The following is a 13,334-nucleotide window of genomic DNA, read 5'->3' as shown; positions in this document are numbered from 1 at the left end:
TGCTGGCGAGGATTGGCTGAGGGTTCGCGAGCGCGGGCGGAGGCGCCGGGATTTCCCTCAGGATCCGCGCTAAGGCCGTCTTTGCCGGCCCGGTCGCACGCTCAACGGTGCTATGGCTGCGATCACGGCGGTGAACTCCAAGGCAGAGGTGGCGCGGGCCCGGTCGGCCTTGGCCGTCAACATATGCGCCGCCCGAGGGCTGCAAGATGTGCTACGTACCAACTTGGGGCCCAAGGGCACCATGAAAATGTGAGGCGGCGGTTAGGGAGCCGGGGGCTTGTTGGGTGTCGCTGCGCGCTCTGAGGCCGACGTTCCATGAAGGGCCTGGAGCGACGGGACGCACCTGTGGGCCTGGTTGTCCTCGTTCTCATTCTTGCCCTGAGGTCATCCCTGGCCTGGGACGGGAGGAGCCCGAGGAAAGGGCCCCCAATGAAGCTGTGACACCCACTCCCCACCCCCTACCCCTTGCCCCCCGCCCACGTTAACGCTCTTGTGCAGTTGGAAAGTCATTTCATCTGGTGTCTCTTTAGAAACATAAGCGATTTAACTCCCCTGCTCTTTGAGACTGTATGCCCTTAGGTTGGTTTGTGTTTGGCAGTGTGTTGTAGCGTTAAGGGCACACAGCCTTGCGGTTGCAAATCCAAGTTCCCCTTCCAGAGTGCGTCCTTAGGAAACTTAACTTGAACGCTTCGCGCCATCAGCATGCATTTACTTTGTATCACAAGTTTCTTTGGAAGAGTGAGGAAAAAAGAGCAAAAAATTTGTAAGGGGGAAAGATGCATTCTAAGAGGAATGAGCAAAATTAATATTAACGGTAAAAGAGAATGCCTGTGTACTAATTGGATGCTGGGAACACAGATGGTGAAGGTATCATATATGTTATTGATCATATATATCGCAAATATAATACTGAGGAAAGGGACTAATTACTAATGGTGGTAGGGAGAAGGAAAAACCTCCCGAAAACAGATTTTTGATCAGAGTCTTGAAAATTAAGTTAGAGTTCACCAGTTGGAGAAGGGAGTAAAGGCCTCCTGGTAAGTTAAGGAATGAGAAAGTCCAGTGGTGTAAATCCAACAGAAGTGAAAACAAGCATGACGTATTAAAGGAACCATAGTATTTTCCCACCAGATCTCATTTGGTAGATGTCAGGAAAAATGGACATAAACCAGTTTGGGAAGGGTGAACTAGGTCATTGCCAAATAGTCTGGATTTTACCCTGAAGGTGATGGAGAACATAAAATTCATTGAAAGATTTTTTCCCCATGTTTGTAAGAATCATTGAAAGATTTTTGATCAGAGAACTGACTGAGCCACATTGCCTTTTAGAAAGATAAATGTAGTGTGGAGGGTAGATTCAAATTCAGAGATATTAGGATGCTGCTTAAGTAGTCCAGGCTAGAGATGTTGACAGTTGAACATGGAGCGGAGGGAGTAGATTCAAGAAATACTTAGGTTGTACAATTGACAGAACTTGATGATCTAATAAATGTGAGGGATGAGGGAAGAAAGTAAGTTGAGTGAATGAATGGTAACATTTCACACACACACACACACACACACACACACACACACACACACACAAACCTACAGCAAATTTACAAATTTGTGGTTTGTAGACTTACAAATACTCTTCTTGGACCAAACTGCCATTCATAACTCATCAATTTCTGTTACCCTTAAACTGGTAAATGCTCCATTTGGAATGAAATTGCTATAGCAGTCCACATGGGGAGAAGTGATTCTGTAGGCTGTACATGGTGGTGGTTACCATGGAATCTCCCTGTGGCACATAGATGTTTTGAAGCCCCGTTCCTGATATCAAGGATTGTACACTGGGAAAAACTGAGAATATCTTGCTTGACCCTTGCCATCTGAGATTTAATAACATCACTGTTTTCTGAACAGGCTTATTTCTGGTGCAGGTGACATCAAACTCACCAAAGATGGCAACGTACTGCTCCATGAGATGGTGAGCTGATGCTACTGACTCTAAGAAACCTTAATAAGCCTAGAACATAGTACAAATTGTATATCCTTAAAAAAAATTTTTTTTAATGTTTATTTTTGAGAGAGAGAGAGAGAGAGACAGAGCACGAGTTGGGGAGGGGCAGAGAGAGAGGGAGACATAGAATCTGAAGCAGGCTCCAGGCTCCCAGCTGTCAGCCCAGAGGCCGACGCAGGGCTCGAACCCATGAGATGTGAGATCATGACCTTAGCCGAAGTCAGACGCCCAACCGATGAAGCCACCCAGGTGCCCCACAAATTGTATATCCTTAAACCAAGGCTGTCAGCTTGCTCATACTGCAGTAATGAGTTATACTTGCTGGGTTAAACCTTAATAAAAGATATTTTTGGTTGTTTTCAAATCTTCATACAGTCCAAGTAATAGCTTAGAGATACTTCCAAATTAGTTCCATCTTTTAAAGGCACTGTGTTATGTTCTTTGTAATCATGAAAATATAAAAAATCCTTTGCAATTTTAGTAAATATATTCATCTTAGAGATTGAAGGATTTAATGTTATTTTGGAAATGTCATTGCATTCTAAAGCAAAGACTCTTCTAAAATGTTCAAACCTCATTAGTTCTCAATTTAAAAATTTTGGGTATTGACATTTATTAAGTATTGATACTACAGAATTTGTGAACGTGTAGAGTGAGGCTTATTTCATTTCTTAATTTTACTGGTGGCCCTTAGGTTATCTTGTTTGCATTGGACTGTTTTTTTTTTTTTTTCAATCTCGTTCTTTTAATCTGTTGCTTGCTTTTTCCAGCAAATTCAACACCCAACAGCTTCCTTGATAGCAAAAGTGGCAACAGCCCAGGATGACATTACAGGAGATGGTACTACTTCCAATGTTCTAATTATTGGAGAGTTACTAAAACAAGCTGATCTTTACATATCTGAGGTATTAGCATATTACAGAATTCACATTCATGTAGTACTTCACTGTTTTAAATGTTTGTTTATTTTTGAATCGGGGGGAGGGGCAGAAAAGGGGGGATAGACAGAGGCTTCATCGCCAGACTCGAACCCACGAACTGTGAGATCACGACCTGAGCTGAAGTTGGATGCTTAGCCGACCGAGCCACCCAGGTGGAAATTGTTGTTTTCACTCGTACAATGGTTTAATTTTAGAGGGCAAAAGTTAATTTTTATCAAGATACTTAAAATTTTTTTTTAATATTTATTTTTTAAATTTAATTTTATTTTTTTAATTTACACCCAAATTAGTTAGCATATAGTGCAACAGTGATTTCAGGAGTAGATTCCTTAATACCTCTTACCCATTTAGCCCATCCCCCCCTCCCACACCCCCTCTAGCAACCCTGTTTGTTCTCCGTATTGAAGTCTCTTATGTTTTGTCCCCCTCCCTGTTTTTATATTATTTTTGCTTCCCTTCTCTTGTGTTCATCTGTTCTGTGTCTTAAAGTCCTCATATAAGTGAAGTCATGATATTTGTCTTTCTCTGACTAATTTCGCTTAGCATAATACCCTCTAGTTCCATCCACGTAGTTGCAAATGGCAAGATTTCATTCTTTTTGATTGCCGAGTAATACTCCATTGTATATATATACCACATCTTCTTTATCCATTCATCCATCGATGGACAGTTGGACTCTTTCCATACTTTGGCTATTGTTGATAGTGCCGCTATACACATTGGGGTGCATGTGCCCCTTCAAAACAGCATGCCTGTATCCCTTGGATAAATACCTAGTAGTACAGTTGCTGGGTTGTAGGGTAGTTCTATTTTTAATTTTTTGAAGAACCTCCATACTGTTTTCCAGAGTGGCTGCCCAAGTTTGCGTTTCCACCAGCAGTGCCCAAGAGATCGTCTCTCTCCGCATCCTCGCCAACATCTGTTGTTGCCTGAGTTGTTAATGTTAGCCATTCTGACTGGTGTGAGGTGATGTCTCATTGTGGTTTCGATTCGTATTTCCCTGATGATGAGTGATGTTGAGCATTTTTTCATGTGTCGGTTGGCCATCTGGATGTCTTCTTTGGAGAAGTGTCTATTCATGTCTTTTGCCCATTTCATCCCTGGATTATTTGTTTTCTGAGTGTTGAGTTTGATAAGTTCTTTATAGATTTTGGATACTAACCCTTTATCTGATTTGTCATTTGCAGATATCTTCTCCCATTCTGTCTGTTGCCTTTTAGTTTTGCTGATTGTTTCCTACCCTGTGCAGAAGGTTTTTTTTTATCTTGATGAGGTCCCAATAGTTCATTTTTGCTTTTGTTTCCCTTGCCTCTGGAGACGTGTTGAGTAAGAAGTTGCTGCGGCCAAGATCAAAGAGGTTTTTGCCTGCTTTCTCTTCCAGGATTTTGATGGCTTTCTTTCTTATATTTAGGTCTTTCATCCATTTTGAGTTTATTTTTGTGTATGGTGTAAGAAAGTGGTCCAGGTTCATTCTTCTGCATGTCACTGGCCAGTTTTCCCAGCACCACTTGCTGAAGAGACTGTCTTTATTCCACTGGATATTCTTTTCTGCTTTGTGAAAGATTAGTTGGTCATACGTTTGTGGGTCCATTTCTGGGTTTTCCATTCTGTTCCATTGATCTGAGTGTCTGTTTTTGTGCCAATTTTTATCAAGATACTTCAGTACAATTGCAAATTTTCTTTTTTTAATGTTTATTTATTTTTGAGAGAGACAGAGACAGAATGAGAGTGGGTTGGGGCAGAGAGAGAGAGGGAGACACAGAATCCGAAGCAGTCTCCAGGCTCTGAGCTGTCAGCACAGAGCCTGACGTGGGGCTTGAACTCACGAGCCGTGAGATCATGACTTGACCTGAAGCCGGACGCTCAACCGACTGAGCCACCCAGGCACCCCGGTTTTAGTACAATTGTAAATGGAAGTAATAATGAACTCTTTTTTTTTTTGCCAAAATAATTCCTTTCATTGGAATGATATCCCTTTTTTAAAAATGAAATATTTAAGGTATATAAGAAGGTAAAAAATTAGCCATATACTCATGAATAATGACCTAAAAAAGAAAACATCACTGATGAAGTCTAAACCAAATTATGCACCTTTTAAAAAATAACTGGGGAAAAATAATTGAAGGTTTTCACACTGTGAATGTACCTACCTTTCTATTTTATTTTCCTTATAAACCATCTACTCTAGCCAGACTCCTCCAGTCTACTCACTAGCCTCTGAAATCACTACACACATTTCTATGCCACTGCCTTTGTTCAATCTGTATCCTTTTCTTGGCATTATTTATCTGTCTAATCTAATTAAGTATTTGGGTTTTTTCCTTTCTTTCAAGAACCATTTCAACAAAGCATTACCTGGTCCAAGTGCTAAGATTAGTACTTCTTTGCATTTCATTTAGTATTGGGAATTGTCTAACAATTCAGTACCTGCAATGTACCTCATTTAGGATGCCTTTGGCTGTAAGCAGTAGAAACTTGACTGAAAGTCACTTAAACAGTAAGTTATCTCCCATTACAGAACATCCAAGTTTGGTTGATTGAAAATGTCTATTAGTCATCAAGTACCCTGGTCCTTTCTGTGTCTTAGCTCTTCCATTTATAGTGCTGTTTCATGATAAAGCTTATTTCTGTCCTGATTATAAGACTGTCAGAGAAAAGTAGGACTACTTGCTTCCTTTAATAACATTCAGCAGGAGAGGGAGGATAAAACTATTTGCCCAATTATGGAGTTTAAGTCCTTCCTTTATAATATAATTGGGCCAACTTTGATCTGTGTTCATCCCAAATCAATAACAGGTTTTAGGGGAATTGACTTAATCCAATCAGGATCTACCCCTTGAGTTATGTAGAGAGGGTAGCTTCCTCTGAAGACCTGAGGAAGAGATACCTAAACAAGATTAGGGTTTGGTTAGGGAAAAAAAAAGTTTGGGAAGGGGGAGATGCTGACGGGCGTTGACATAATTGTGAAACTGTGTCAGTATAGTGATAGACCTAAGTACCAGATGTGATAGAAACACTGAGGAAGGAGTGATATCCTAAACTTGCCCGAATTAGGAAGCACTCTTTGGAGGAAGTAAGACCTGGGTTAAATCTTTAGGATGAGAGGCAGTGAACCAGTGGAAAGAGTGAGGGGCAAGGAGAAAGACATTCCAGGCAGAAGGAACAAAATTAACAGAGGCAAAATTAACAGAGAAGAAGCAGCATGGTATGTGTGTAAAGCTGCAAACATTTTGGTGTTGGCCAGACTTTAAAGTGCTGTGGGACGGCAATGAAAGGCAGGAGAAGTAGGTGGAAGCTGGATTACAAAGGGCATGTGGTATACTAACCACGAAGAACGTTCATGTTAACATATTAATGACTGATCTGGTCAGATTGCCATTTTAAATATTCGAGGGACAGCTTTAAGGGAGTCAAGACTAGAGGATCATAGTCCGGGTGAGAAATTGTGAGATCCGAGACTGAGGAAGTGTTTTGAAAATGTTTAATAACACAGGGTCTGGAGTCAGGCTTCGTAGGTTTAAATCCTGGCTCTACCACTTAATATCCTGGTGATCTAAAGCAAGTTACATTATTCTTATAAACCTCAATTTCCTCATCTGTGAAACAGAAATAATACCCACTTCGTAGTGTTGAGAGGATTGAATGAAATAAGCCTTTTAGATTAGAACCTGGCACAAATCCTTAAGAAATGTTAACTTTAAAAAATTATTGTAGGACTGATGTAGAGGAATGGAGGAAGGGAATAAATTAGACCCAGTTCCAGCTTTCAATAAGTTTATATATTTTTCCAGAAAAGACAATTAAAAAAATTATTTTGTTGGGGCGCCTGGGTGGCTTGGTCGGTTGAGCGTCCAGCTTCGGCTCAGGTCATGATCTCACGGTCCGTGGGTTCGAGCCCCGCGTCGGGCTCTGTGCTGACCGCTCAGAGCCTGGAGCCTGTTTCAGATTCTGTGTCTCCCTCTCTCTATGACCCTCCCCCGTTCATGCTCTGTCTCTCTCTGTCTCAAAAATTTAAAAAAACGTTAAAAAAAATTTTTTTAAATAAAAAAAATTATTTTGTTATAATATCAAGCCTATAGAAATGTTTCAGGAATATTCCAAAGAATAACATTTCTCTCTTTCTCAGATATAAACGTATATATGGTGTATGCATATATGTATGTATGTACATATTTTTTGAATGGTGTAAGTTGCAGACATGATCATCTAAATGTTTCAGTGTATGTTTCTTAAAAAAATTTTTTTTAAAAATTTTATTTATTTTGAGAGACAGAGAGAGAGAGAGAGAGAATCCAAGCAGGCTCCAGTGCTGTCTGTGCAGAGCCTGATGTGGGTCTGGATCTCACAAACTGTGAGATCGTGACCTAAGCCGAAATCAAGAGTTGGACACTTAACTGACTGAGCCACCCAGGCGCCCCTCATTGTATATTTCTTAAAACCAGGATATTCTCTTATGTAATCACAGAATAGTGATCAAAACCAAGAAATAAATATTAACATTGATACATTGATACAGTAATATAATCTATAGATTTTATTCCTATTTTATCATTTGTCCCAACAGTGTCCTTTATAGCAGAAGAAAATCTACATTCATGCATTGCATTCAGTTGTCCTATCCCTATAGTCTTCTTTATTTTTTAATTTTTAACATTTTCTCAAAAAATTTTTTTAATGTTTATCTGTTTCTGAGAGAGAGAGAGAGAGAGAGAGAGAGAGCGCATGCCAGGGAGGGGCCAAGAGAGAGGGAGACACAGAATCTGAAGCAGTCTCCAGGCTTCATTTATTTAGGGGCTCCTGGTGGCTTAGCTAGTTGAGCGTCTGACTTCAGTTCAGGTGGTTTGTGAGTTCAAGCCTCACACCAGGCATGCTGCTGTCAGCCTATCAGTGCAGAGTCCACTTTGGATCCTCTGTCCCTCCTCTCTGTCCCTCCCCTCTTGTGCTCTCCCAAAATAAGTATATCTAAAAAAAAGTCAGATGCTTAACTGACTGAGCCACCCAGGTGCCCTCCTTTAGTCTCTTTTAAACTGGAATTATCCTGAGCTGTCTTTTGTGTTTTATGACATTGCTGCTTTTAGAGTACAACCAATTATTTTGTACAAAGTCCTCAATGTGGATTTGACTATCACAATTAGACTCAGGTAATAAACTTCTGGCATGAAATACCATAGACGTGTGGTAGTGTTCTTAATGCATTGTATCAGGAGGTACATGATGTCTATTTGTCCCATTGCTGTGATGTTAACATTTGGTGAAGGTGGTGTTTGTCTGTACTTTCCTCCAAATCAGCGTTGGTTCTTTTCCTCTGCATTAAAGGAGTCTTTTCTTTTGTGCCCATTCGGAAGGGTACCACATGACAGTGTGTCATAATTTTTGGAAATAAAGAGGAGTTTTGTAGTGTTTTGTCCTGGACATAAATTTTTTTCTGTAAGTTTGAGGTTGTTTTAAATATGAAGCACTGAAAAATTACTTTCATAAGTTATGTACATGCATTTGTATTGAGTGCCATTGATGTGGGTAATATTACTTTCTTTGGACATAACCTATTAACAGGAGAAGATGGTTACTTTTACTTTGGATGACTTACTTTATGATTTTTAGTTTTATGTTGATGTGACAGGGCCTGCACCCTAGAATAATAGCTGAAGGATTTGAAGCTGCGAAGATAAAAGCACTTGAAGTTCTGGAAAAGGTTAAAATTAACAAAGAGATGAAAAGAGAAGTCCTCTTAGATGTGGCTAGAACATCTCTACAAACTAAAGTTCCTGCTGAATTGGCTGATGTGTTAACAGAGGTTTGTGATTAAACTTTTGCATTCAGAACAAATATAGACTAATGCATGATGATATTTTTATTTTTCCTATAAGAATCAACTATCGTATGTGGTTCTTTTGAACATGAAATAAAATACAGAAGGCAAACATTTATTCACTTAGTTATAGTCTAGACTTGATTGGTCAGAACAGTATGTGTAATTTTTCAAAAGTGTCATATTAAACCTTCTTTTAAGTTAACATGAAAGTTAATGAAAGGGGCCTGGCTGCCTTCTTAAACCTTCTTTTATTTTTATATTAAATATAATTTATTGTCAAATTGGTTTCCATACAACACCCAGTGCTCATCCCAGGGCATCCCAACAGGTGCCCTCCTCAATGCCCATCACCCACTTTCCCCTCTCCCCCACCCCCCATCAACCCTCAGTTTGTTCTCAGTATTTAAGAGCCTCTATATTAAACTTTCTTTTAAGTTAACATGAAGGGAGCTTGGCTGCCAGTGGATCAACCCTTGTAGATGTCATTGGGGTGAGGTGCTGGTCTCTTAAAACCTAGAGGTCAATATTTATTATGTGAGGTGACACATAGGTTGTTAAGGTTACCACTTTAATGAAGCATGATTGATCTGACAGATAATCTTCACATCTGGGAAATGCGTGTTTGTTTTGTTTACTTCTAAAGGTAAAATGTATGTAATTTAAGGAGTAGATTGGGTATTTTGGGAAGGCTTTTATCAGGTGGCTATAGTTTGATATCATCATTGTTCCTCAGCTTTGTATTTTCTGCAACTTGAATATATTGGTTTATCAGGAATGATGAATTCATAACCAAAATCACAAGACATTGATATATAAATCAGAATGCTGTCTTGCTAATTTACTCTGAGAAATATAAATGACAAATGGACTAGAACACCTGATTTGTTTCTGATCAATTCCCCTTACCAATAGGAAAACCTACTTTGCAAATCAGATTAAGATCAGACAATTTCTTGCTCAGCAGAGTTCAAATAAAGACTACAGTATTTTCTCCTGTTGGAGTACATATATCAAGTGATCCAGAATCTTCATGTTATCTGGTTAGTGCGCCCATTCTCTTTTGGAGTTGTAGAAACACTGATACTCTCATTATCCTGTGGTCTTTGTCATTATTCCCTGTTAGGTTCCAAAACCAAGTATCATGTTATCTCAGGTAAACTAAGGTATAGTTTTTTGCTTTATTTATATTTTAGGGTGGTTATATTGTAATACTTAATTTATGTAATTTCATATTACTTTCTTTAAAAAAAAATTTTTTTTTAACATTTATTTAGTTTTGAGAGACAGAGCACGAATGGGGGAGGGGCAGAGAGAGAGAGGGACATACAGAATCCAAAGCAGGCTTCAGGCTCTGAGCTGTCAGCACAGAGCCCGATGCGGGGCTGGAACCCACGAACCGTGTGATCATGTCCTGAGCTGAAGTCGGACATTTAACCGACTGAACCATCCAAGCTTTCTGAGCTAAGCAATAGGATATATTATTGTACCATGCTATATATCCCTGGGGTTATGTGGCAGAATAAATAACACATGTCTTTCTGGAGTATCAATTTCACGCTGCAATTTTGGGGAAAAAAATTACTTTCACATTAAAAGAAATGTATATCATGGCATGACGTAGAAGCTTTTCATGATAAAACACAAAATTTAAGACACTTCGTGTTAGTGTAACCAGCAAATTTTAGCTTTTACCTCAGATTACATTTCCTTCTTTTCCATTAAATATGTCTTTTGGTGGAAAAGTTTGCATAGTGTTGGTAGTAGAGCAGTGGCTTGGCAGTTAAAGAAAACGGAATTCTAGGCCTGGCTCTGCTTTTAGACCTTGTGTTAAGTCTGTAAATTCTTAAAAGTTTCAGAGTTTACTTTACTTAACTGTAAAATGAAGGCTTTGGGCCTGATGATCTCTGAAGTTCCTTCAGGGTCTAAAGTACCCACTGGCATTGGTTATTACTAATGTCCATAACAGAGTGGCCTTTGTGGCCTTGCCCTATATTTTGGGGCCTGAAGCCCTTTATCTGTTTAGTCTGATGATTACTTGGGCCAGTGATTTCTTTTAGTAGACCAGTAATTTACTGTTCTCATTCACTTCTCTTTCAGGCTGTGGTGGATTCTGTTTTGGCTATTAGAAGACCGGGTTATCCTATTGATCTCTTCATGATAGAAATCATGGAGATGAAGCATAAATCAGAAACAGATACAAAGTAAATTACATACACTTTTTTTTTAAGGTTTTATTTTTAAGTAATCTCTACACCAACATGGGGCTTGAACTTACAACCCCAAGATCAAAGTTGTATGCTCCTGTGACTGAGCTAGCCAGGTGCCCCTAAATTACATAAACTTTGATAATACATGGATTCTAGAATATTTGGTGTAGTTCAGATACTTTTTTTTCATTAATTTCATTAGTTACTTTAATTCAATATCAGTCTATTTTTTTAAAAATGTTTATTTTTGAGAGAGAGCACAGGCGGGGGAGGAGCGGAGAGGGAGGGGAACAGAGGATCCGAAGCGGGCTCTGCACTGACAACAGTGAGCCCAATGTGGGGCTTGAACTCATGAATCATGAGATCATGACTTGAGCCGACGTTGGACATTCAACTGACTGAGCCACTCAGGCGCCCCTCAACATCAGTCTGTTAATTCAACATATATTAAGTGAATACTTACCCTGAGCCAGTCATTGTTTTGGGTGCTAGGAATGAAGAGTAATACAAAACAGAATTTCTTTCTCTAAGAAGATTATGTTTTTAGTTGTGGGAGATAATAAATACATAAGTGATAATAAATGCTGGGAAGAAACTAGAGTGACTGAGAGCATGTGTGTGATTTTGGAGTGCTCAGAGAAGATCCTTATGATTGGAAACTAAACTCGAGAGCTAAGGAGGTATCTGAAGAAATAAGGGAGCTAGCCATGTGTATATTTGGATGAAGAGTTCTAAGTCAAGGGAATGACGGTTGAAAAGGCCCCAAGGCACCAGTGTGCTGGGGTGTCCCAGTGTGCCTGGAGCACAGTAAGTAAGAGGAAAAAAGAGTAGGAGTTGAAGTTGGAGAGGAAAGAGAGGTCAGACAATTGACATGGTCTGGGTAAGTATGTACTCAATATGTAGCATGTTGTTGATTTTGGACTTAATGAATTTTAAACTTTCTTTTATGGAAAATTCTAAACATATATAAAAGCAGAAAGAATAGAATAGTGAACTCTCACATACCTGTCACTCATGTTTATCAATTTTCAATCTGTGGCCCATTTTATTTTTCCTTTTATTTCCCCTTATAAACTCCTCTTTCTCTTCCTCGTCCCAAACCTGGATTATTTTGAAGCCAATCCAAATATCATATTTCATTTGAAAACACTTTATTTTAATATATGTGTGTGTTTGTGGATATCTTTATTTACTTATTTCTTGAAGTTTTATTTGGTTTTTCTTAGATTGGCCATTGCACTTTTTATGGTGTCTTATTCCCTGCAGATCTTTCCAAGCCTGCCTTTTATTATTAAAAAAATTTTTTTAATGTTTATTTATTTTTGAGAGAGAGAAAGTGTACGAGCAGGGGAGGGGCAGAGAGAGAGGGAGACACAGAATCTGAAGCAGGCTCCAGGCTCTGAGCGGTCAGCACAGAGCCCAACGTTGGGCTCGAACGCACAAACTGTGAGATCATGACCTGAGCCAAAGTTGGACACTTAACTGACTGAGCCACCCAGGCGCCCCTGTGTTTTGTTTCTATATGTGCCATTCATCATGTTTGAAAAAGGTATTTGTAGAAATTATCTGAGACCTAGGATGAAGGTGCATTTCTGCACAGAGGATTTGAATTTGCTGTTGCAAGGAGCCTGGGGAATACTTTAAATTAAATCCACAGCTTGAGGGTTTTGTTTTTTTTTTGTTTTTAATATCTAGTTGTGTTTAAAAAATTTTTTTAATATTTATTTATTTTTGAGAGAGAGAGAGAGGCAGACTGCAAGCAGGGGGAGGGGCAGAGAGAGAAGAAGACACAGAATCAGAAGCAGTCTCCAGGCTCTGAGAGTCTCCAGGCTCTGTCAGCATAGAGCCCGATGCGGGTCTTGAACCCATGAACTGTGAGATCATGACCTGAGCCGAAGTCAGTCACTTAACCGACTGAGCCACCCAGGCGCCCCTAGTTTTGTTTTTTTAAATGTTTGTTTATTTCGAGAGAGAGAGAGAGAGGAAGCATATGATCAGGCAAGGGGCAGAGAGGGGGAGAGAGAGAATCTGAAGCAGGCTCCTCACTGTCAGCACAGAGCCCCACACAGGGCTTGATCTCATGAACCGTGAGATCATGACCTGAGCCAAAACCAAGAGTCAGACGCTTAACCGAGTGAGCCACCCAGCCATCCCAAATATCCAGTTGGTAGTTCTAACTGCTGATTCATATGAGGACTGCTTGCTTCTAGTTCATCCTTCTGGTTTATGCCCTGAGTATGTAGCCCTTTGGTGTTCCTACTTAAAGTGAAGAGTGTCTCCTATTAGACCCTCTACCTTCGATGAGCCCTGAGCTTTTCATTCTGTCCCCCTCTCATAGTGAGGTTGTTGAAACCCAAGTTCAGATTGAT

The 13,334-nt window shown here is 39.7% G+C and overlaps 1 protein-coding gene across 5 annotated transcripts in view; it reads left to right on the top strand.

Moving 5' to 3' along the window:
• Positions 1 to 15: 15 nt before the first annotated feature.
• The window catches only part of CCT6B (chaperonin containing TCP1 subunit 6B), a 31,034-nt gene continuing 17,715 nt past the window's right edge, over positions 16 to 13,334 (top strand). For 4 of the 5 annotated variants that reach the window (XM_042915328.1, XM_042915327.1, XM_042915326.1 and 1 more), the window contains exons 1-5: positions 16 to 249; positions 1,909 to 1,972; positions 2,776 to 2,910; positions 8,567 to 8,740; positions 10,856 to 10,959. In XM_042915328.1, coding sequence (XP_042771262.1) covers positions 113 to 249; positions 1,909 to 1,972; positions 2,776 to 2,910; positions 8,567 to 8,740; positions 10,856 to 10,959 — 614 coding nt within the window. In that variant the 5' untranslated portion in view covers positions 16 to 112. The remainder of the gene's footprint in view (positions 250 to 1,908; positions 1,973 to 2,775; positions 2,911 to 8,566; positions 8,741 to 10,855; positions 10,960 to 13,334) is intronic. The other variant, XM_042915329.1, reaches the window with a different exon arrangement.

Source organism: Panthera leo, chromosome E1, assembly GCF_018350215.1.
Source record: "Panthera leo isolate Ple1 chromosome E1, P.leo_Ple1_pat1.1, whole genome shotgun sequence".
In the NCBI taxonomy this organism is placed as follows: domain Eukaryota; kingdom Metazoa; phylum Chordata; class Mammalia; order Carnivora; family Felidae; genus Panthera; species Panthera leo.
This window is presented reverse-complemented; position numbering and strand designations above follow the sequence as displayed.